This window comes from Theobroma umbraticum, unplaced genomic scaffold (assembly GCF_002168275.2).
Source record: "Theobroma umbraticum cultivar Fairchild unplaced genomic scaffold, ASM216827v3 scaffold_89.0, whole genome shotgun sequence".
Lineage (NCBI taxonomy): Eukaryota > Viridiplantae > Streptophyta > Magnoliopsida > Malvales > Malvaceae > Theobroma > Theobroma umbraticum.
The window spans coordinates 1,135,488-1,161,781 of record NW_018397271.1 but is presented as its reverse complement, the minus strand read 5'-3'; the positions used below and the strand labels follow the sequence as shown (position 1 = coordinate 1,161,781).

Below are 26,294 nucleotides of genomic sequence, written 5' to 3'. Positions count from 1 at the left end.
GAACTGCTCGCCCATGCTGTGCAGGCCGACGAACCCCGGGCTAGCGTATCGTGAGCCCATGCTGTGTGGGCCTGTGTGCCGTACACCCCTACTGTGCGGGCCGGCTCGCCCAGGGGCCTGTGCTGCGCGCCCTTGTTAGGCACCCTGCACCTGCCTTTTGTTATCCAGTGGGGGTTCTCTCCCAGTAATACTCCCTTATATATCGACACTCCGAAACACCCTCGGGCCACCTCCAATGCGCTGAACTGCAGGCCGTGACACTTAGACTTGCTAGCTCAAAAGCATTGCTTGAGCCAAATGCTAGCTCCAGTAAGAGTACAGGCCGATTTAAGGATCTTGAACATAGGTAAGGGCATAACCCATGTGGGGGTGACAGAAGACTTAAGTACCCTCGACAATCCAACCTTGGCTTGAATCATGGCTAGGGTAAAAGCCTTGTGAAGAAGCATGATGAAAGTATCGACCATCGATGTGACATGTTTGGACACTAGTCGCGTACCTATCGTACACCAAAGCACGTTATTATCTATACCAGGCATTCTTGAAGGATAAAGACAAGTGTATTAAGACTCATGCCATTGAGAATTCTACTGCTTTAACTAACGCTAAAACTAATAATGCCTCCGTTAAGATGACACCCCCTACTTCTGTAGAAGCAAAAACATCCTTGGAAGTCTCTAATTTTCTCGAGGACCTTGATAGCCGAGACAAGGCATCAGAATGATAGAGGACAACCTATACTTAGGATCTGAGGATTTTAATGTTTCTTTGTTTTACTCTTTTTCTGAATATATTACCCTTGGTTGATTATTCCCACAGAATAATATGGTCATTTAATAAAATTATTATGAAATTGATTCCATATTTATTATTTGAAAATTTCAATCTCATGACTAATTTGTAAATTTTTATGATACTTGACACTTGAAGTTGTCAATACAAATGCAAATGGGAACCATCGAGAAAAAAGAAAACACATGTTTGCTGGATTGTGTAATGACACATGCCATACTTTATGGTAAGCACTTTTTCTTGAGTGTAACATTGCGTAAGGAAAATATCCATACAATATCAGGTCCCATGGAGATTATTGATGGCTTCAGGAATGCCACAGTTGTTCTGCCAAATGGCACCACCTTGCATATCGAGGATATTATTCTGTAAACCTCCAAATTAGATTGAAGTTTGGTTCATTTGAATGGTGGTTGGCTTAATCTCAAAATTGCTATCTTGAATAGCTGACTTACTAATGCTTGAGTGAAGCCCTTGTATTAACGGAACAACATAGTCTCCTAATGATTGATTTGCTTCTATTACTAGCTCTTGGACTTGCTGCTTTTTTTGTTGGTCAGCCATTGTATCAATATGATTAGAATTTTGTAGATTTTTCCTACAAAATCTTCTAAATGTTCTCTCAATCTTTGGATCATAGGAAATAATCTCCAAGTTTTTTCTCATACATTGATCCAAAGCACTTGAAAAATAATAGAAGAAAAACTTGAATTAAGACTAATTTGTTTAGTATTAATATTAGAGAAAAAATAAAGAATGCAATTCCTTGGGCAACAATGCCAAAAACTTGTTATCAATTTAATACATTCAAATGTACATATCGAATAAGTAATATAGAAGTAAGTCAAGTATTGTATCACACAAAGCATTGCTATTAAATTTTCTCCAAGTACTAAAATTATTCCAAATTAATGTTATCCAAGTAAACCAATTACTATAAATTAATTGAAAGCAAAATCTAATTGATAGTACTAAACTAAAAAAAAAGATGACAAAAGTTAGTTAAAATTGTTGATTAAATGCCTAAGATTATGGAATCCTTTAATTGTTAATTTATACTGATCTCTTTCGTTATACTTAAATCACTGGGTTGAATTGTTAGCCTAGAAGCCACAAATATCTACAAGTCTCCGTCGAGGTGCTTGTAGAAATACCTATTCTAATTAATTAGTATATGTCTATGTGAATTAATTAAAGATAAGTTCATTAAGTTCATGTTCTATTGTTGATTACACATGCTACTTAGGTATATGTCTATCCTAATTGCTAATCAATTAACCTAATCTTCTAGATTAAATAAATACATGTTATTCAAATCCTTGGTCTATTATAAATTCCCCTCATCAATTTGCATTTAGAAATCCATATCAATCTATGTTGTTGATCAGACTAAATAGAAGCAATAATCATTTATTTGAATAAACAATTCATACCCAATAATTTTATGCAAACAAGAGATAAAATTCAAATTACATGCTAAGATCAACCATAATCCTAAAAAAAGAAAAACTATTTAGCTCGTAATATCTATAGCAAACAACACTTTCTCAAGAAAATATTCCATAGCTACAGCAAAAAGAATAGAGAGAAAACAAAACTAGAGTGAGAAACAATTCTCTGTCGAGTTTGATCTCCAATCTTCTTGATTTCTTCTCACTTTTCTCTTGTGTAGAACTTTCTCTTTTTTCTAAAAAAAGGCTGTTATTCCTTTCCTAATTTCTATGAAGAAAAGTCCTATTTATAAGCCCTTGACAATCCGTAGAATAAAAAACCTTGTAAATTTAAATTTGAAAACATCATGTTGGCACCGTGGTGCCCTCTTCTTTATGCATTCGAGTGGTAGTACCTTCAAAGAATGCAATATGTTAACTAATTGTTAAAAAACCTAAGAACTTAAACTTGCAATTGGCAATTTATTGGTATTTGAATTATATAGAACCCCCTAATTAATGTTTGTGATCTATTTGTTTCTAAGTATGTACTCATTCTTAACCATGTCACATATATTTTATTAAAATAGTCATTGACCCAATAATGTCAATCTCTTGCCTAATGAATGTAGTGGTGTTCCTGATCTTGTCCTCATATAACACAAGTACTTTCTCTTATAACACAATTTTCTTAATACTAAATCTCATCATTGAAGTCAAACATATTAAGTCTTTTAAGCTCACCAAGTAAGTTGCATTCTTAATCTCGTTAAAAGTCAAGGGTGTTACAAGTAAAGCTTGATTTGAATAAATCAATGAATACAAAGAAAGAATAAAGGCTTAACAAAGGAGTAGCAGAACTTTTTAACTCAAATAAGCAAAGATGAGGAACACTTGATTTGAAGAGTGAGATTGAAGGAATTTTCTCTTGAAAGCTTCACTCTTGCTTAAAATATCTTCTCTAGGTGTTCTTTCTCATCAAAAACGTGTTTCAACCTTCTATTATATGTGAGAGCCTTATCATAGTCGTTTGAAGGCTTGATTTCAAAATTTTGGTTGTTACATCTATCTTCTTCTCACTTGTCTGATATGAAATATCAATACCTATGATGTGAGTCTCGATACATTAATTGCCCATTTCAACTGATGTCTCGATACTTGAATTGTATGTCTCGATACTTGTTCTTCCTTGGTAATTTCCAAACTAAGCATGTCTCGATACTTTTGTGGCCTAACGTCTATACATATCAACTTGCCCTTTGGAAAATCATATTTGGAGATGATGTCTCAATACTAGACAAGCTGGTCTTGATACTTAAACATTTGGCCTCCGAAATCTTAAGCTCTGAGGATAAAGTCTTGATACTTTTTCAGTGTGTCTCGATGCTTGGACATTTCCTCTCTAGAAACAGATATCTGAAAGTGAAGTATCAATACTTTGAAGTTTGAGTCTCAATACATTTGGACTTGTTCTCTAGAACTTGAAGACTAAAAGTGAAGTCTCGATATAATGAAACTTGTGTCTTGATACATTTGGGCATGCTCTTTAGAATTTGATTCTTCTAAGATGTCTTGGTACTTTATGTTCAAATCTCAATATTTTTACACTTGTGCTCTGAAATTTGGGCTATCAATGAATGAAGTCTTGATACCTACCAAAGATCTCTTGAAACACCTTTTTTCTTAGGCTGTTTTTCCAAGGCATGTAAAGCTTAGAGTCTCGATACCCTTATACGAGGTCTTAATACTTTGAGTTAGTTGAAACCTCTTTTAACACATTTGACTTTAAAACTTAGCTAATTTTTGGACAAATCTTAAGGGTTTTCTAAAGTCCTAATATACTTGTATACTATCATTTTGATCATTAGCTTTTGTCATATAAAAACAAAGATCGATTATAAAGCTAGCACAATACCACCCTTTCCTCCTCTTACTTGTGAAGTCAACTTCGCTCCTTTTACTTGTCAAATACAATATTTAACAACCACTGTGATAAATTTCAATGCATTTAAAGAAGATATTATCCAATATGACAACCTTAAAAGAGTGCTAGTAAGGCACTTTTTAGAAAGATCCTACTTTTTGTATTTCAAATTATATGTTCACTTTCACTTGCTTTCTTGTCAAATAAAACTAATTTTGACATTATTTAGTCTAGATTTATTTTTAGTTAAAGTTTTAAAAATTTATAAAAATCTTAAACTACAAATTTTCAAAATTTATTTTTTGAAATTCTAATTTTACATGATATCATAAAAAATTATGATCTAAAGTTAGTTGAGTTTGATTTTAAAAAAAAAAGGTAAACGTGGGCATTTACTATGATCACATTGAGACTCGTTGAAAAATTTAATTTCGTCGATAATTTATTAAAAATTTGTTAAAACTTTCCAACAGAATTATTTCGGTCAGAATATGTAAAAGTTTTTGTTTCATGAAAGAAAAGAATATTTTATTTTTCACCTCTTGCTTTGACTATAGAGTAACTTACATCTATTATCCCTTAAAAGATGCTTTGTATACTATTTTAGTTTAAAACGAAATTTGTTGGCTGCTGTACTTCCAAAATTATAACGTAAAGGTCCGTCAGGCATGTAAATAAACTATTTATTTGAATTTTTAAATTTCAATTTAAAAAATCATATGATATTGGAGAAGGCAAAAATAAAAAATATTTATTAAAGGCTAGAAAAAATATTAAAATTGTTTATTTGAAAATTTTAACTTTTTAAAAAATATTGTTTTAAATTTTTTTTTCTTTCTTTTTGTTTTTTAACTTTTTTGGTTTAGTTTCTCCTTTTCCTATTTTTCCATTTTGATATACGGTTGAAAGTATAGAGATTAATAAATCAATTTTTAAACTATAGAGATCAAAATGATATGTCGTAGAAAATTTAAGGATTAATATATAATTTACTCTCTGTTTTATAGTAATTATTTATAAAACAAAAAGTAGTAACTAAATAAAAGTTAAAAGTCTTTCTATTTAAATAATTAAAAATTAAAACACAATTTAGGTGAATACGAATTAAATACGATAATATTGAAGAAACGAGGGGCAAGAGGCTCCTTTTGTCAAAGTCGGCAGGCTGAGCGGGTGAGCCCAACTAGCTTCGGCGTAAGGCCGAAACAACTAGCAGTACCACCACGTGTAATTTGGGATAAACGATAAATACGGATTTTCATTTTTAATTTGTAATGAAACAAACATTACGCACAGGCTGTCTTCGAACTTACTCCCCACAAAGAAAAGGGAAGGAAATCCCCAAAATTTCCATAATATTCATTTTCTCTCTCTTTGGGAAAAGTCATCTTTGATCTCCTCAAGGTTCGTCCATGATTTTCTCATCTCTCATCTCTTCAATCTGGTTAGATTACTCTCGCGATTTCCTTCCATGTCTTCCTCTCTGTATTTCTGTAAAATTTGTTGTATCATGTATTGAAGAATTTACGAAGAAAACCCTTCTTTTTGTCCAACTTCATTCGAACAGATCAATTTGAGCTAACGAAGGTGTTATTGTGTGGTTTTTGGGTGTACGGGGTTGAAATAATTGCTTGATCTGAGCTTGGACTCATCCAAACTCAGACTCAACTGTTAGTTTCAGGATCATGGGATTTTCTTTTGTTTTCTTGATTGCTTACTGTATAGTGAAATTCAATTTATTGTTTGAAGAAAACAGTCTTGAAAGAACGAGATTTATATAAATTGAAGGTGAAAAATGGAAAACCCTTTTATCCGGCTTCATTTACTTTGTTTGGATTGAGCTCAGCCAGTGAAAATTTATCTCAAAACGAAACATAAATCAATTTACTTTTTGCATTTCATTTTTATGGTAAAGATAATAATTTTATTAATTCAAAAAAGGGAAAGAAAGGATGATAATTTCATTTCCTTTTGGTTGAAAATTAAATCCCAAGTTTTTTTGCAGGGTTTTTTTGTGTATTTGTCCCATTTACACATTCGAAGGTTAGAAAGAACCAAAAGAAAAAAATTGTAACAATATTTTAGTTATGAAGAATCACTTCACTGTCGATTCTGATTCTTGTACTTGGTTGTAAGATCAAGTGGTTTGACTTAGGGAATCCCTTCTTGCGTGTGTGTATGTTTGTTTGTATGCATTCTTTAAGCATGATGAGAAAGTAGTATCACTCAATTGATGGTTGTAATGCATAATTTCTTCGGAACTGCATGTATCTTCATATCCTTGGTTCAATAAAAGAAAACCCTATGATTCTTTTAAGTCTTTGAACTGGACATAAGCCATTAAAGATAATCAAAAGTTCATATTGATTTACCGCTCTGCAGATTGTAATCGGTTTTGCTGATAAAACAGCTAATTGAGGAGTCTGCAAGACTATTTGAGCGTTTTTCTTTTCAGACTTTCTCAAAGAGAGAGGACAATGTCAACTGGAAGAAATACCCATTGGTGTTACCGATGCAGGCGGCCAGTTCTCCTTCAAGGGCGTGACGCGGTTTGTTCCTATTGTGGTGGGGGATTTGTCCAAGAGCTAGATGATATGGTGCGTATCAGTCCTCTGGATTTTTTTGGACTAGATGGTGATGAAGACCGCATCCAAAGGTTTGGTCTCATGGACGCTTTTTCTGCCTTAATGAGGCAGCGACTAGCTGACAGAAATTTTAACCATAATATCAGGGGAAGAACAGATTCAATTCCTGAGCACACTTCACCATTTGGTCCTTTATTGATATTTGGTGGCCAAATTCCTTTTAGGTTGTCTGGGAATGGTGGGTTTGAAGCTCTTTTTAATGGGGCTCCTGGAATTGGTTTTACACGAGGTAATGCTGGAGATTATTTTATAGGTCCTGGGTTAGAAGAATTGTTTGAACAGCTGTCAGCTAATGATCGTAGGGGCCCTCCCCCAGCATCCCGATCTTCAATTGATGCAATGCCTACCATTAAGATTTCACGAAGGCATCTTCATTCTGATTCACACTGTCCTGTTTGCAAAGATAAATTTGAACTGGGATCTGAAGCAAGACAAATGCCGTGCAACCATATATATCATTCGGATTGTATCATCCCATGGCTGGAGCAGCACAACTCGTGTCCTGTTTGCCGACAAGAATTGCCACCACAAGGACCAGGTAGCAGCCACAGTTATCACTCAAGTGGTCAAAGTAGGAGCAGCAGTTTGGGAACTAATTCCAGTGGAAGGGAGAGTAGGGAGAATCAGAGTAGGCGGAATCCGTTCTCTTATTTCTGGCCATTCCGTTCATCTAATTCTAGCTCTAGCCATAATGGAGCTGCTGGAAGCAGTTCCCCGAGTGTGCATGAGAACAATCACTCGATGGGATATAGTGGATGGCCTTTTGACTGAGGTCTGTGTCTTAGGGACATGATTTCTTTCTGTTCTGTTGTGATCATAAGTCCTCAATTATGCTTTACAAATGACTTGGATTGAAAGGGTTTGCGATCCTAGAGTCTTCTGAGAGTCAGTTTAAAAGTGATCGAGGTCAATTTCGTCCAGCAACTTGTGTAAATGACCCTTTCCCGTGGTGGGGGAGTATTTGTGTTTTAAATGTTAAATGGATGTTGCGAATAAGTATGGTCAAAAGAGTAGATTACTATCACCTAGAAAGGACAAATTACAATCAGAAATAACTTTCGTTAGTTAATAATTGTAGTCTCAGTAGATAAGGCTTGAAGGCTGGCTTAAGGTTAATGATGCTCAAATTAAGTATCCTATGCTTTGAGGTGAGGTGTGATTGAAGTAAGTGTATGACAGGCCGCTCGCCGGATTCCCTGCAAAGAGTTCCCGTACGATAATTCCCTATTAAGCCCCGTCAACTACAAGGCCGTTAATTCAGCCTGACAGCATCTGGAAGCATTTGCTGACAAGGTACAGCACGCACAAGAACACTGCCTAGCTATGCATGACAAGAATCAGAACAATCAGTAGCTAGCATACACATTACTTTAAAACTGTTGTTCTGATTTACATCTAATTCAAACCACAAAGTTAAAGAATCAGGACATAACCCAAGAAATTTCTACCTTGACTTGCATTCTCTTAGCCAACCTCTTCAAGGGAAAAACAATTTCCATAGGAAACCGCTACGTTGGAACCTAAGCCCAAACGTACCTTGCAAAGTAACCATATGGCGTCTCCCTCGTTTACCCTTTGCTCCTCAAGGCAACTTGTTTGTTAACCATGCTAGTAAACACCACATGTTACACATTATCATAAGCTCCACTTTCTTGCCAATCTATAGTCTAATTGTGCAAATGGCTTATTGATTATCCCTTTGATCTTACATTGTCTCATCACTGTTTTGGGACGAACAAAGATCTTATACACTTTTGGCACCTGATGCATACTTTAGAAATATGTAAGACCTTACACTGCAACCTTCAACTTTGTTAGCCATCACATGAACCAAAGAGCCACTACAATGTCCACTAGAGAAACCCAAACAACTAATAGAAGTTCCACTAATCATTGCATTAGATGGAGACCAACTTAGTAAGAAAAGACAAATTTAATTCTAACACATATCAAGCCACAAAGAATGACAGAGATTATTATAGACACCTTATTTTATACCTTAGTTAATGGTGGAAGATCCTTTCATATATTTTTCATGATATAGAGCATATTTAACTTCAGTCTCTTAGCTCTCAAGTATATTTTATACAACATTCAACAGAAGCTGAATTACTTGTTCTTCGAGGAAGTCTTTTTCTATGTCAAGATTATAATGTTCCTACTTTATGAATCGAAATAGATGTAAAGGTGATTGTCCATATGATAGCCCAAAGTACTCATGGATCTTATGGTATACAATACATTCTTGTCTCTATTAGAAAATGTTTACAGTACTTCAACTACCGAATCACTCATACCCATCGTGAAGGTAATCAACCAGTGGATTTCTTATCTAATCAAAGCCACACACATAGCGGACTCAAGGTTTTTCATTATGCTAAAGGTGAGCTAAATAGCATCTTAAAATTAGATAATATAAACTTACCATATGTTAGGTTCAAATAAATGTAAAGGAATAGTACTCTTTATTTATTTTTTAATGTTAACTTATTGTAAACGAGTAATATTATTTCCCATAACATTATTAAAATTTGCTGGGAAAATAATCTCTCTCTTAGAAATTTTATTTTATTTTTGCATATTAGATCATTGTAAAAGAAATATATCCCTTATCCTATGCACAAGGAAAATAAATGATAGGAGATTAATATTTTTCTTGGGTTTTTTATTTTTCAATTTATTTTTAGAGGTAAGGTTCATGTCTCCCTCCATAATGTACTTTATTTTCTATGTATTAATAAAAATTTAATAAGGAGCTGGCCTTGAGAGTTATTCCAGCTTAAAAAAAAAAAAAGTTGAAACAAAACTCTTCAAAATTTCCGCGACATATCCTTTGATTTTTTTCCAAATTAAAACAGATTTTTAACAATAAATTTGCAAATTGTCTCAAAATTGTTTTCAGAGTGCATTGATTGGTAACATATTACTTAACAATGCATTTGTTGATCTCAAGATTGATAGGTTAAAAAGGCTGAGTAGCACTTTAAAAGTATTAAAAAATTAAAAAATAAATGAATGAAGAAACTTAAGGAATGATAAAAAGGATAAGGAAATAGTTCAACAAGTAAAGTAGTGTAAAGAAAAATGAACAATGCAAAGTACTTTATAATGGTTCGATCCTCCTCACTTTCATTTAATGCCTTGGCAACCCTTGCTTAGGAATTTTTAAACCCAATTTCATTAAGCTAGTGAAATTAACAATTTTCACCAAATTTTTATAAGCCGAGTTATCCCAATATTTAATCTTTGGTTACACAAACCCTTCAAATGTTTCCAACATTCGATTTAAAAAGCCATGAGTGATCTCACACTCATTAACCAAAGCAAACAGCTTTTACAAATGAACAACATGATCACAAACTAATTTGATTACACCTTTTAGAGCACAGTATATATCTTTTCCAAAGATAAGAGTTGAGCTCAAATATTAAAGATGAACTAGAGAAAAGTTCTTCACACTTTCAGCCCAATTCCTTTTCTCTCTTCTTTACCTCATTCCAAGTCCTTATCAACTCTTTAGTCTCAGTGCCAAATCTGCCCATTAGATGTGTCAGAGTTTGTAGCAGACTTCTGGTTCACGTGACTCGCATAGCTGTTTGACCTCCCAAGTTAATCGCTGAAGGTTCTTCATTAGTTCGACTTACCATTTAAAGCTTTGAAATTCAGTCTTCATATTGACAGCATGACAAAGGTGTCTTGATCGATTTTGTTTTTTGAAAAGCATTCGTGAACTTTCATTAATAATCAGGAATGAAGCATTCCTTTTCAGGGAAGGTTTCTTGATCTTGAAATGCCTCTGGAGATGTTCAATTTGCATAGTTAAGATCTCCTAGTTGACTAACCTTTGTTTGAACTGACTTTTAGTTCACAAATCTTCAATGCTGCTTTTCCAAAAAAGAAAATAACTATACTTGTTAATCGATTAACCAATCATCTTATCCTTATTTACACTCATCTTGGATTTGCTTTCTTTTGAAAGCTGAAGATACATATGAAAATACTATAATTGTTCCTTCAAGCACACACATTAGAAAATTAGATGAGAATGATTTGTTATCATCAAAAATAATATGGAGTCAATAATATCTTTTCTTTTCCGATGATGACAAAACACCCCTTGATAAAGGAGATAGTATTAATCGTTCAAATATGATGAACTTGTACAATGTATATGCATGTATCAAAACAATAAATTATTCTAGTATGTTCAAGTTTACAATACAAAGATATTCCATCAAGGCTAATTAACAAATTCTATTAGAGCTTAAAAAATTTTATCTGACCCTTTAAAAATTTCTTAGAAAATCATGTACAAATTAGAAAGAATTTGGGATTTTGTTACCGAAGCACCCCCTAACTGCATGCAATGGGAGCAAGGGTGAGAAACAAGATATGTTTCTTTACCTAGGTAAGCATGAAGCAATTTCTCCCTCGCTACAATAAAGAAGACTTAAACCAATGGAATTTTTTGTTAGTAAAGGCATAAATTCTGTTAGTAATTTTCATTATTGATGAAAACTTTTACTGTTATTTAGTTGAAGATACTTTAGTCGGGAAAAGTCCTTCCATCGGCAAGGCAATATTCTATCAATATATTACCAACAACTTATTCCATCAATAAATCATTAATAAGTCTAGCCGATTTTACCTGGTTAGTCCCATTTAAATTTGAATTGTAGAGTTGGTATTGGAGGAGGATATTGCCAACTGATTTTAATTATTTGTGGCTTTAACTATTGTCTCTTGAGTTAAGTGCTTAAAGCTCTCACTTTTATTTCTTTTTGGTATTGGAAAAGGTTTACGAGCACATTGAAATGCTCTTATACTCTACATAAAGCTGAAACTTTCGAAAAACTTTTTGAAACTTTATGCATATGTTGAGGGAGAGAATTTTTAAAGTTCTTATGCATTTATTATACCCTTCTCACTTTGAACTTAAAAAGTTTCAAAGAAGAGCTTAGAGACTTATAGAGCTAGGAAGGGAGTTTTCAAGAGATTCCAAATGTAAATATGCTTTTGATTTTGTCATATAAAAAAGAGGGAGATGGTTAGCATTGAAATGTCTTAAGCTTTGATTTAACAAAGTTGCATGATATCTTAGTTTTATTGACAAGCATTTGAAATTATCAAAATCATGTTTTCATCCTCCTAAAGTCTTACAAATGTTAGAAAAGCTATTCATGCTTAAAAAACATCATAAAGCTTTCAAACATAACTATTTAGCTTGAGAAAACATCAAGCAAGCATGCCTTAACTTGATATTTGATTACAAGGAAGATATAGCTAAAGTTAGTACCAAAATGACAAGGAATGTTGAAGATATAAGGCTACAAACGATCCTAGAGTAAAGGCAATCGATCCAAGGATAGAATGGACAAGAAATTCACGAAGAATCAAATTCCAATCGATTTTAAGGAGCTATAGTCAATCTTGTGCAGAACGGGCAAGAAAACATGAAAACGTACAACCATAATTGATCCTATTGCGGAGCTAGTCGATCCTCAGGCAACAAGCATGAGAAATCTCACATTTGAAGAAGCCATAATCGATCGCTAAGGCTTGGTAATTGATCTTCAAGGCCAAAACTTCAAAGTAAAAATCAAGTGTAAGCATTTAAGATTTTTGAAGATCATAGTAAAAATCAAGTGTAAGCCATAATTGATCCCTAAGGCTTGGTAGTTGATCAACATTTGAAAAAGCAAGTGTAAGGGTTATTACTTGATCTCGTTAAAATGTAAAAATCCTTTTAATGGATTAGAAATTGTTTTGTTAGCCAAGAGAGTTGATGACAACATTTAAGAAAACCAAACCATTACAAAAATCCTTGTGTCCTGATTTATTTTTTTGCTTTGCGATTTATTGTTGATATTTTCTTTAAACAAAAATCATTTGCTTTGCTTTTGATGCAAGAAGAAAATTTGTTTTTCAAGAAGGGGTTATTTTTCATTAAGCTTGCAAATTTTTTTTTAAAGTACCAATTTACCCTTCTTGATATTTATTGCATTGAACTTATACATTAACAATAGATATATAACATAACTTTTACATTATTCCATTGACCTATTTATCTTGAATGCATTTATTTACACTGGTTTAGTATGCCATACAGGGTGCACATATATTATGTCATTTTTCATGAAATATTTTGTGGGTTTTGCCAAAGTGATTTTGTTGCTATTATGGTCAAAATACTTTTTACTATTACAACAAAGGTATCTCTCTTTCAGTTTTTATATTTTGAGCAAAATTTCAGTTTCGCTTTTCTCCCCTAGGTTAACAGAAGACGCCTAAAGTGTTTAAAGAATAAATGAATAACTCCCCGATAGTAGCACTGGTACATTTATTTCTATTTGAATTTTTTATGATATGCCTTTTGGTTTGTAAGATACCTAAGTATGAATATTTTGTTATTCTATCTTATAATCGAACAATGCTACAACTTTGTATATTTATTTATAAGGTAAAATACCTAGACCTTTTCAACTTTTGTCCATAATTCCACATTAGTACAATAGTATTCAAAATAAACATTTTATCTCAAAAGTATAAACAACGTTAACAAGTAAATGTGATATGTTTAAAATATCTTTATTTTTCCTCTCTCTTTTTCTTTTCTCTTAGGTTAGCTAGTGATATTATCTTATATCGATCGACCATCCTGTGGTTGGATTTGGCAGTGAGAGCTCTAGGTTGCACCTTTACAACACGATCATGCGCTTGCCAGCACTCACTTCCTCACCTAGTGAGAACTCTAGATCTAATGTTCTTCGGCCAGGTCCAGTTATGAGAATGCCAAATCCAGCATTCCTACAATGCCACAGAGCCCCTCAAACGTGAGATTGCACTTGTTAATGCTCTATCGCGTTGCAAGAATGTTGGATCTGTCATTTCTCAATTAAATCCACTCATAGAAGTACCACATTTGATGTTTTCGTGGTTGGATTTGGCTGAAGAGTGTCTGATCTTGCCATGCTAGTTGTTGCCACCATTTGCAGCCATATGCAATGGAGAAAATTTAGTTAAAGAAGAGAGAGAATACTAAGGTAGAGAGAGAAAAAATTGTATTTTATATAATAGTAATTTTTTAAATTAAAAAAAGTAAAATTATCCTAAAAATATTATCACATTGTTAAACTAATAAAAATATTAACAATTGACTAATGATAAAATTTTTGTGTCCAACGAAAGATATCTTTTTGAGATGGAATATCCATTTCGAATATGAATGGACTCGTATGAAATTATAGTCAAAACTTAAGAGAGTCGGAATATTTAACTTTTATTTATATTTTTAAATTGTAAACCATTAGGATTGGCTCTAACATTAGTAACATTTACCGTGTTAATTCAATGCTGTGTAATATATTAAGTTTAGATCTTTGGGATTTTATGATAATATTTAATATCAAGTGTGTATAAAATTCTTAAAGCCCATTGCATAGCGCAAGGCTTTTAGAGTTTATCAATAATTTCTCTGCCATCAAAAAAAAGTTTAACATTTAAAGAAATTCAATAATTATAATAACTTAAAAGCTTTTTGTAATTATAACTGGATCCGGACACATCCATCCATTACGTGAGTGAAAGAAGAACAATTAGTGAAAAGAAATAGGTGGAAGAAATTAGGGAATCTACAGTTTCAGTTGCCCAGTCAATCCACTTCCAAAGCTTCCAATCTTGTCTTATTATCCTCTCTCTCATCTCCTGCCTCTGCTTCACCAAATCCTAAAATCTAAAGATTACGCCAAGCCATCTTCTATCCAAAGAGATGGCTGACAAAAACCAGTCAACCAACCACCCCTCTGTTAAGAACAAGAATCCACACTTTTCCTTTTTATCTTCAGTTTTTCTCTTCTATTGAAGTTAATGAATTTATTTTCTTTCTTTTTATTTTGCCAATTTCTTTGTATGTTTTAATTGATTAAATTAATATAAACTATTATTTGATCATGAAAAGGAAATAATCTTGATTCATTAATGAAGATTATATTTGGAAGAGGAAAGAGTGAGAAGATATATTTGAAAAGGCAACAATTTAAGTTTAATGAAGGAAAACATAAAAAGGTTAAACTGGAATCAATTAGTAATTTGATGATGTGACATGTGGTAAAGTCAATATAATTCAAATTCAAGGACGTGGCTTTGAATTGAATCCATTCATTCACCTGCTTCTCCAAGTCAAATGGATAGGAGCCATGTGTTAAAATTTTTAAAACCATAATTAACTATATGATGATCTAAATTTAACAAACATGTGTTAAAACATAATTAATTAGATAATTTTTATATATTTATTATTATTTAAACCTTTTTAAACAATTTCAGAGCATTTGATTCAAGTTATCAAACTCATAATAGTATAGATTAAGTGAACATGGTGTGATAATTTTATAAATCAACTCCTGGAGTTGTGAAATTTTAATTTTACTGTGAAAACGGTTAATGTTTTTTTAAATTCGAAAAGATATTATACTTAAAAGATTTTTTAACATTATTTATAAAAGATTTAAAATTTTTTATTTATGTTTAATTAAATTTTTTTATTTTTATTTTTAACAAAATAAAATTTTATTTATCATTTTTAATACCAATTTAGTATGTTGATATATTACCGTATATAATGATGTGAAATACTTATATTGTTTGATCATATGATTAAATGATATTTTTATTTTTTTATGTTAATATTATATAAATATAAAATAATAAATAAAATTTTGACTAATCATAATTGTTGGATTATTATAAAAAAAATAAAATAAAATTTAAATTATTTGGAATAATTCAAAGATATTATGTGTCATTGGAAAAATTATGTTGGAAAAGAAAAGAAAAAGGGAGAAGTGTGTAAAAACAGAATAATTGGCCACGGTGCCCGTGTCTTGTTCCTTTTAAAAGCTGGGCTACTCGTAATAAATAAATTAAGAAAAGCAATCCTCACTTGTCAATTTGCAGATAGATACTTGACTCTCTCTTTCCTTAATCTTCAAAGTTCACACCCTACACCTATTTCCTCGTCTTAAATGTAAAACAGAAATAAACAAACAGAGAAAGAAGGAAATTAGCAACACAAAGGCAAGCGTTCTCCCTGTCGCGGAAATTACAACTTAGAATGTTGTAAAAATGGGGCACCTTGTGATGTATGGTGGTTGAGTTTGTTGGAGGGGAAGTGCCAAAAATGGGTGTACCAAACGCAGAGGCAGATCAGGAAAGCAGGAAGCGGAAGCAAGGGGATGGGGCATGATGCTGATGGTGCATTATGGGAAAAGGTGAGGAAGAGCAGAGGTTGAGTACAAGTGTGAACAGTGAGGTACCGGTGGAGAATGCCGGTGGTCCAATTTCAAGCTTAAGCTTACTATTTGCTGCCTCTGCCTCTGCCTCTGCCTCTGCCTGTGGCTGCGGATGCAAATCTCTCTTTGGCCTTCGATGCTTCCTCGTGTTGCTCTTATCTCTTGCTCTCTTCCTCTCTGCTTTATTTTGGCTGCCCCCTTTTCTTAATTTTTCAGATCAATCTGATCTGGATCTTGATTCCAGGTTCAAAGGTCCGCCTATTGCTTTCCTACCTTTTATTCTTTAATTCATATTCATTTTATTATGCGCATGGATAATGGATCTGCATTTTGTTCTTACATTTTATCTTCCGGGTGGTTCCTATTTTCTGAGTTATATTTGGGTACTTCAGGGAATGTGTGGAGGGAAATGATGACGTAGCAAAATCCCTATCAACTCGATCTTCTTACACTTTTTAAGTTTCATTTATCATTGTCTCTTGTCTTTAGAAAAATTCCATTAATGGAAAGTGGGTTTACAATCAGTTTTTGTCGGTGGATTGCTGTTATTACATGGTTTGCCAAGAAATTAAAGGGAAATAAATGAATTTAAGGATTAAAATTTTAGTTTTAGGCCCCGATTTGCTTGAGGAAATTTTTGCTATTTCTTATTCCCACTTTTAATCTAGATGTAATCAATATAATCAGATAAATAAATTTGGAAACTCTCTTTTTTTTTTGTCACTTTCCGAAAATTTGGATAATTATTTTAAATTGTTTTTTGATTTTTATTTATTTAGGAAAAGAGGTATTTGAATCTTGCTCTTTGAGCAGCCCAATCATGCACACCAACCGCTGAGCCAAATGCTCAAGTGCTTTTTGTTTTTTTTTTGTTCATTGAACAAAAATGGAAGTGTTTCCATGTTTAGTTATTTACAATGTCCAAAAAACCATTTAGTTTTTTATGTTATTCCAAAATTTAGAAATTCAGCTTTCTTTCATTGATCATATTTGGAGTAAAAGCGGAGATGGAAATCAAAGAATATTTTCCCAAACTAAATAGGTGCTTGCTCCTTAATTTAGTGGTTTTCCCCTACGTATTTTGATTTTTGGCGCTTGACAGGAGAATATTCTGAAAATCTTGTGATTATTGGCAGTTTTCTTTTCCAAATTTTGCTTTATATATGTTGGTGTGGCATTTGTACTCATTTTTGTCCTTCAGCATTTTATAAATCAAATTGTGATGCTTCAGTAAATTATTTTTTAAGTTTAAATATGACTAAATTAAACCCCCTTTTTTTTAAAAAATTTCTTTATGTTCTCTTATTTTACAGTTGGGTGATGGAAATTTTGACCTTTGAAATTTATTTTTGATGAAAGGTGCGTTATCATTTACGAATTAGGCTAGACCTTTGCAACAAGTAGCACCTTAACTCTATTAATGATTTTTGCGTCAAAACATTTTTTGTGGGATTTATATTCTAGTATAACCTGTCAATAATATAAAAAAGAAAATATGGGGAAAGTTTTTCACTTTGGTTATCTGTCGAACAGAAGGATGCTTTAGTCCGTACTGTACGCTAACTTTTTTACATGGATTGAAATATTTTATAGATTGAATTTCTTCTTAAGTAAAATTTGTCACCCAAGAGGGTGTTAGAGCAATTTTATTATTGTTGGCAATCACTTAAAATCTCAAGCTTTGGTTGCTTCTTTTTAGAAAATTTTAGTTCGCTTTTGCTGAAGTGGTTTGGTGATCTTTCTTTCTGCAAAGGTCAGAGGAAGCAACAGCATACCTAAGATTTGGAGTATAAGGGTTCAATTTGATACCACTGATGGCAATCAATGTAATCCAGTTGATGCAACATGATTAAAAGCTTGACCTTGACTTCATTTCAAATCTTGAGTCTGGGCTACTTAATTGCAAAACTTGAGACTTGAAACAAGCTTGATTTAGCTTGATTTTCTTCACCTTGGGCTTGATCTAGCTGATCGAGTTCGATTTCTTTAGGCTTGAGTATTATTAAGCTCTAGCTCAGACTTGGATATTTGCTTATTTATATATTACTATATATACACTAAAAAGATCAAAATATTAATCAGGTCTGGGAGCAACTTGAGCTGAGCATTGAAATATTTGAACTTGGCTTGCTAGACGAATTGAGCTACTCAAACCTAAGTTCAACTTGATAATGAACGAGTTGAGTTTAAGTAGCCAGTGAGTAGAGCTGACTTACTTGCAAGAATATTTGGAGTCCATGCCATATAGAAAGTAGTTTACTTTGGATCAAGAAATAGACATTGGTCGTTGGATATTTTGTCAATAACTCCACTGTTGATGCATGCTTGTAGAGAGTTCTTTGGGTGGGGGGTGAGGTAGCATTTCAAACAAGTGAAGTGAAATGGAGTAAGAGTGGCAGAAAGGAGGATTGGAGCAGACCTTGGGGTGGCGATGATAGATAGAAGAGGTAGGAAGTTGAATCAATGTAGTGAAGTTGGAAGTAGAAATTAAGGAACTTGTAAACAAATGGTTGAGGGGAAGGAATACAGAGCTACATATGAAGTTTGCAAAAGACTTCCAAAAATGATTCACAAGGGCCACATGTATAGGCTAAGGGGTGTAGTTAATGCCACCGTTTAAGAAGCTGCCAACTCAATTTTCATTAAAGTAATTCCTGGTAAATCCGAAGTGACTGGTCGTGGTTGTGGTTTTTTGACAAGGAATGTCAGGTGATACTACTTGCTGGAAGGGGGATAAGGAAGCGCTTATGAACTCCAATGAGAGTTAAGGGAGGAACCCTTTCACTACCTGAATATGAGAGCCACCAAGCCCAGCTCTCTTGATGCTGATGTGTAGAAACTTGAGTTTTCCAGGATAGAATTTCCTCAGGTTTCTGTGGCTCTTGTGAACAAATGGTTTACTTTTGCTGTTGTTATTGATCTGGTTCAATTTAAATGGAAAAATGGTAGAATGCATAAATAAGTCAGTGCTGAATGCAATATGCAATGGTCAGTGATACATGAAGATCATTGCCTATTTTATGAAGAAATAATTACAAGAAAAAGGGTATAAATCCCATGATATGGCACGATTATGGACAAGCTCAGACTGTTTTATGGCAGATCATATAGCTGTCCTGTTCAGGTCCCCTTTTTGTGATCTCAAAATCCATACTTCTTGTTACCAAAATTCATTTGGGCTGGCGGAGATAAAATTTTTTCGTAGGTTGATTAGGCAGATGTTCTTTTTGCTTTAAGTATAAATGTTCAATACAAATAATACCAGAATCTGCTAATTGTAATAACAATAGTGCTGGCATTATAATCAAAGTTTATGAAAACCAAAAATTTCTAGGAAGAAAACAGGCAGTTCTGTATCACTAAAGCTATCTTATGACTGTTTTTCTATACCCATATCTATTAAGTAAAACTGGGAGGAATTTGGAGTCATAGTTTTGTTGAGCTATGTGCAGCTGTTGTCTAGGAGCAAAACAATCAGTGATTTGCTGGGTGTAATATCATTATGTAATGCATTGTCGGATGAATTGGTATTGGTTTAAGATGTAAATTTGACTAACAAGAAATTCCAAATTCCTTTTTAAAGGTGAGAATTATCTATGATGTATCAACTTCGTCCAAAACCTTTGCATTCATTATGGTAATTGTAATACTAGTTGTTTATATTGTGATCTGACTGAAGATGGGTGATAAGATTGGCTGATTTCATCTTTTGAATTTTGAATCATGGTAAAATGTTATTGTGAGCATGAATTTCAGATTATCCATGAAAAATGGTTTGTGGTTGAAATTATTATATTGACAATCGTTATTTGTCCAGATCATGATATAGTAGCAAGTTTTAATGTTGAGAAGCCGGTTTCTTTGCTGGGAGACAATATCTTGCAGCTTGAAAATGACATATTTGATGAGATAGGCTTTCCCACAAGCAAAGTATATACTTCAATCCTTTTTTTATAACGTATGTACTTCATAGAATTTTTGTCTAGATCTGATTAGTTCTTTGAACCAGGTGGTTATCTCATCTCTTGAGCCTCTAGCCAGATCAAACATAACAAAGGTTGTCTTCGCAGTTGATCCTGATGTAAGATATTCAAAAATATCTTCAACTTCTCAAAGTTTGATAAGGGCATCTTTTGAATCTTTGGTTATACACCAATCATCTCTACGCTTGACTGAATCCTTGTTTGGGGTTCCACGATACTTTGAGGTGCTAAAATTCCCTGGAGGAATTACTGTAATTCCCCCACAAAGTGCGTTTCTTCTGCAGAAAGTGCAAATCCTTTTCAACTTTACCTTGAACTTTTCTATTGATGAAATACAAGGAAATTTTGAGAAAATGACAAGCCAGCTGAAGGCTGGATTGCGTCTAGCCACATATGAGGTTAGGCAATCTTTCGTTTTCTCTTGATTTTGATTCATTATTTTTTTTTTGGCAATATAGTGCTTGGATGTTGATGGAGAAAAGACTAAAGCTTGTTATGTACTGTAAGAGATTTTTTTAGCTATAGCATCTCATATGCGGAATCTGATGGGGTTTCTTTTGTGAATTCAGAACTTGTATATTAGCTTATCAAATTCTGAAGGCTCCACAGTTGCTCCCCCCACTACTGTTCAATCATCTGTTCTACTGGCCGTGGGGAATACTCCTTCAATGCCAAGATTGAAGCAACTAGCTCAAACCATCACGGGTTCTCATTCAAGAAACCTTGGCCTGAACAACAACATATTTGGTAGAGTTAAGCAAGTTCGTCTTTCATCCATTTTGCAACATTCCCTTCATGGAGGTGATGGTAGTTCAAACTCATGGTCCCCTTCTCCTGCCCCTCTGCCTCATCCTCACCACAGTCATCACCACCACCACCATCACCACCACCACCATCACCATCACCATAGTGATGTTCTAGCCCCTGCAGTTTCACCTGCTACATCAACTGAGAAAGGTGCAGCTGCACCTGAAGATTATTCACCTGCTCCAGAGAGAATTTCACCTGCATCCCCATGGAGTTACAAGGCAAATCCTCCAGGTTGCCAACATAGAAATAAAAGGATCAAGGGGAAGACTGGACAGGAGTCTAATATAGCCCCAGTTGTCGCACCTAAAATTTCTCCTAACCATTATGCTGCTCCACCACTTGTACACCCATCAGCATTGGCCCCCAAACCTAAACCGAGGCCAATCTCCCATTTGGTTCCCACATCTAGTCCACTGCCAAATGTAGCATTTGCTCATGTTGAGGCTCCATCAAAGAGTAAATCAAATAAAGAGAATCCTGACAGGACACCTTCAGTTTCACCATCACCAATGGCATCTATATGTGAGTAAATAATTTTTTATGAATAGTTCAAGTTATTATTTTGACGTCTTGGCCTATTGCCGAACATCATAGCTAAAATTGTGATATCTGATGACTGTTTTTCTCATGCAGTAATTTTTATTTGGATTAGATGCTCAACTGTTGAATTTTTAGTCTTTCTAGAATTTTAAGAATCATTGGTGGTCAGTTTAATTTATATTTAGGATCGATGCTCTGCATTTTCACAATCTTATGTACTTTTACGGTCATTTCTTGAAGTTTAATAATCATTTAAGTGGTCAGTTTAATTCATATTTAGATCAATGCTCTACTTTTCCTTCTGTACATGCGTGCTAATATCTCCCTTTTGGCAGCCTCTACAGGTATTCCAACTATGCAATGGCCGCTTCCACTCCTATTAGCTATAATGATACATTTATAACAACAGAGCAACAACCTGTTTTCTAGTTACAATCACTTCACTAGTAATCAAGGGAGTCAAATTGTATAATCCAAATTTAAAGGAGATGTACCAACTAGAATTCGGTGGGTGAGAGCAATGCAAAGGGTGTGCCCTCATGTCCGGTTAGATATATGTTGTTTTCATGCTGTAAATATTTAATTAAAATATCTAGTGGCAGCATTTTCAGGTCAAAGTCACATTGGTGGCAGGCCCTAGATTATGTGAATTGCCACTGCTTTGTGTATTCTCTTTTGCAGAAATCAAAGGGGGAAAGAACAAATCTATGTGCATTACCTTCATCTTTTTCTCCTCTTCTACTTTTAGTTCAAGTCAATCAGGTTTGTTTCTAACCTCAAATGGCCTACTACGGTATTTTTATTTTGTTGAAAGCATAATAGTACAGTTAGCATAAGCCGGTGGCAAATAGGTATGTTATGGGTAAGGTCTAAATTGGCTTGGGTTATTATTTTTCCATCTGCATATACACACACACAAACATATATATATACATATACATATATATCTATATATATATACATACATATATGTATTTGTATAGGAATCAACTCACACTGAAAAATATTGATTGGTTACACCTTTTCATATGTTTATGTACATTTATATTCTGTTTTAATTCGACTATCAAAATTGATGCACTTGGGTGTTTGATCTCATGGTGGTAAATTATGGGTTCGTTTGGAACGGATGAAACTTTTTTCCAGAAAATCTTTTCAAGAGTTTTGTGTGTAAAACAACTTATGAGTCCCATAACCCAAAAAAAAAAAAAAAAAAAACCCCCTGAAATCTTGTGAAATGCTTTATGCTTTTAAAAGGCGTAAGACTTTTCCAAAAGCTATCTAACCTTTGCACCAAACCCTTCACCCCCTTTCCCCAAGGCAAACGACTAGCCACCACTGCCCACCGTCCCAGTCGTCTGAATCGAGACCAGCCACCACGTCGCTAGTTTCCTCCCCTTCTCAGATCCCTCTTTTTAAATTACCATTTCCTCATTTTTCCTCTACTTCTTCTCTTTGTTCGTCGTTGTTTTGCCGGGCCCAAGGAAACCCAACCTTAACTATGTTTGACAAGATTTCCCGTTTCTGGTTTTCAAAAGCCTGGCTACTAGGACCAACATTACCCACGAAATTTTTTTTTTAAAATTTGCTTCACCAGCTAACGTATAAACCGAATATTAGTTTGATTTTCAGGGACGTAATACTTAAAAAAAATTTCAAACTATTTGAAAAAATTTAAACAAATTTTTATTTTTTTATTACATTCGATTAAGTATATGTTTTTATTTTTAATTAAATACATTTTTATATTTTTATTTTTAATCAAATAAGTTCATAGGTTGATTTAGTTAAAATATCACTTATCTTCGATATCAAGTTTCGCTGTTATAATATAATGATATATTATAATTGATAATAACTTAATTTGTTGATACAGCATAATTGATGGTAAGGTGGTATAATAATATTGTTATGTGGTATTTTTAATTTTTTAGTATTTTGATTAATGAAAATTAATTTAGCATTAGTTATAAAAACTTATTCGATTTAAAATAAATATATAAAAATTTATTGAATGTAATAAAAGAATAAAGGCGTATTTAAGTTTTCTTAAATAATTTAGAGTTTGTTTTGAACATTAGGTCATTTTTGATTAATTTATTTTTAGTTATAATAAATTTGTTTGGCTTTTGCTTAGTTGACTTCAAATCATGAAAATTTATTAATGATAATGAAAATTTTATAATTCAATAAGCATGAAAAGCAATTCCGTTGATAAAGAGAGAACAATGATATAATGGGAGGAAGATTTTTGTATTGTAATTTTGAAGGTTTGTAAATCTTGATAAAAATTTTTAATGCATTCCAAACATCGGAATATATAATTTTTAGTGATATCTAAAGATCAGAAAATGTTTTTTTTTTCTTGGATGAGGTTATTTTCAACAAAATTATTGTCCTTAATCAATTTCTAAATTTCAATATTTGGTAAAGAATTAAATTCGATATTTAAAAAAAAAAAACTGCTGTAATTGATGCTTTGCTCATATAAATTATAAAATTGATACCCTTGAATATTTATCTTAACTTTTTTTTTTTAAAAAAAAATATTTGCTTAATGGTAATTTATGTATTTTAATTTAAAGAGTTAAGTTTACTTTTTTTTAAAAAAAATATTAAAATTGATGCTCTATTCATATGGATTGATAAATTATGAATGTAAGTTGAGTTTCCTCCTAAAAATCTTAATAATCAAATGCGTCCTATTTAATGCTCCTTGACTGTGGTAAAGTTGATCAGAGAAGTTATTAAATATCTATAATCTATAACTACCCCCCATTTTCTTTTAGAAAGAGACTTTCCTTTCATTGAAATACTGGTTAAACATTACAATATGAACAAACAAATTCAACCACAATAGATCCCACATTGCATAAGCTTCGTTTAAAAACCTTTATAAGGGAAAACCCAGTGAGACAAAACCCATATGAAGGGGAAAAGAGTACCTATCATACATGCCAATAATAATCTAACCCTTCCCACTCTCATCTTCTAATTTGCTTCCTATATAGCTGCTCAACCTCACCTGGTAGTTTGTCCTCGACTTTCCACAAAATCTGATTCAACGCCTGGCTCCTATTACTCTTGGCAATTAAATGAGCCACCCCATTTGTCGTCCTCTTGCAAGGTAGCAGCACATTTTAGTTTGACTGCCTTACAATGAAAATTCTTGCTCTTTAACCAGCTAATCATTTGCAAGCAGTCCGCCTCAGCGTTGGTCTTGACACCGATACCCCGCCAGAGTTCGCTATTCGATATTGAGTGCACATATCCATTCCCAGTTGTGCAACCTGAAATGGGTCAGACCCTCTGTTAATTCTGAAATATAAATTCATTCCGATTTCTCTTATCGCGGAATAAATACTTGCCACATTTCTAAAACCTCATTTGGTACTCAACCATACTGCTCTTGTAAAAGTGCATTCCCAAAAAACATGCAAATTTGTCTCAACTGTTTGTGAACATAACGGACAAATGGTATCAACAGCAACCTTTCTCTCAGCCAAAGCAACCCTCGTATGTAAGCAACTGTGAAATATTCTCCATATAAGGACTGGGATTTTCCTAGGAATATGTAGACTCCATATCTTTTTCCACACCTTAAAAGCATCATCATTTGAGCTAGCATAACAACTTATAACCCAACTTAACTTCATAACCACCCGTTTTGCTAGTAAACCACATAAGTCGATCTTCAGGCCTACGATAACTTAATGGCAATGAACAAATTAAAGATGACTCGTGAGGAGGGAAACAGGAATTTACCTTATCAACGTCCCATTCCAATCGGTCATGGAGGGCAAACTCAGCCACTTTAGTTCAATCTGCCGCCACTACTGCACATGTAATCACCTTTCTAGGAGTATTACAAGGAACCTAATTGTCCATCTTATCCAAAATTTTGTGCCCATCACCAACCCTCCAATGAGAACCTTTTCGAATTAAATCTTGACTATCTTTAATACTGCGCCACATATAACTTGGATTGGAGCCAGTAGATGCCTCCAAGGAACTCTCATGGGGAAAGCATCGCGCTTTTAAAACCTTAAAAGCTATTGTGTCAGTCTCCATCCAAAGAAGCAGCCCTTGCTTAGTCAACATAGTCAAATTAAAAAATTTGGCATCTCGTAATCCCATGCCTCTCGATTGTTTCGAAAAGCACATGGACGTCCAATTCTTCCAATGTGTCTTGGAATATTTATCACACCCCCACCAAAATTTAGCCACAGCCAAATCAATTTCCCTACACAGTCTATCAGGCAGTTTAAAGTAGCTCATCACATAATTGGGAATAGACTATACCGTTGCTTTAATGAGCAACTTTCGACTAGCAATCGAAAGTGTCGGTTCTATTAGTTTTTGATGATAATAAAATATTTTCATTTATTAATATCTAACTTTTCTATTTGAGTGTGTAGGACAAAAATATATATTAAATAATTAATTAATAATTCAAAAGTCAATATCAAAACTCATAAGAATAAGGAGCTACAATTGAACAATGAAACAAGAAGCTTTTAAGTTGGATAATCAAGAGAGTTGATTGGATAAAACTCAAAAGCGAAGCTGATGGGTTCAAGCAAATCGTGAAACAGAGGGCACTTAGTCGACTAAGAGACAGTGTTAGTCAATTAAGAGCTTTTTGCTAGAAATTGGGTTCAGAGACAAAAATGACTTAATCGACTAAGAAGTTTTGTTAGTCAACTAAGAGCCTACTGTCTAAAATTAGGTTCAGGGACAGAGACGACTTAGTCGACTAAGTGATAATGTTAGTCGACTAAGAGCATTCTATCTAAGAATTTGAACTAAACGCTAAAAGACAAACTAACGGCTAGAATTGCTCTCAAACTGTTTCCAACGGTCAGAATCTATCTAACTGC

General features: G+C 33.5%; 2 protein-coding genes across 6 annotated transcripts; both read left to right on the top strand.

Moving 5' to 3' along the window:
* Window positions 1-5,401: 5,401 nt before the first annotated feature.
* LOC110426561 (putative E3 ubiquitin-protein ligase RHC1A) lies at window positions 5,402-7,787 on the top strand. Of its 5 annotated transcripts, none has more exons than XM_021441804.2 (2): window positions 5,402-5,550; window positions 6,529-7,787. In XM_021441804.2, the coding sequence occupies exon 2, from the start codon at window positions 6,624-6,626 to the stop codon at window positions 7,560-7,562; it is 939 nt and encodes a 312-aa protein (XP_021297479.1). In that variant the 5' UTR covers window positions 5,402-5,550; window positions 6,529-6,623; the 3' UTR covers window positions 7,563-7,787. The 5 variants fall into 5 exon arrangements, with proteins under 5 accessions (XP_021297479.1, XP_021297481.1, XP_021297482.1 ...); XM_021441806.2 differs by having other exon boundaries at window positions 5,404-5,550; window positions 6,602-7,787; XM_021441807.2 differs by having other exon boundaries at window positions 5,412-5,550; window positions 6,557-7,787.
* A 7,922-nt stretch (window positions 7,788-15,709) lies between these two features.
* On the top strand, window positions 15,710-22,128 carry LOC110426568 (hydroxyproline-rich glycoprotein family protein). Its single transcript, XM_021441813.1, has 5 exons — window positions 15,710-16,333; window positions 19,899-20,011; window positions 20,091-20,462; window positions 20,634-21,396; window positions 21,750-22,128. The coding sequence occupies exons 1-5, from the start codon at window positions 16,051-16,053 to the stop codon at window positions 21,815-21,817; spliced, it is 1,599 nt and encodes a 532-aa protein (XP_021297488.1). The 5' UTR covers window positions 15,710-16,050; the 3' UTR covers window positions 21,818-22,128.
* Window positions 22,129-26,294: the final 4,166 nt, after the last annotated feature.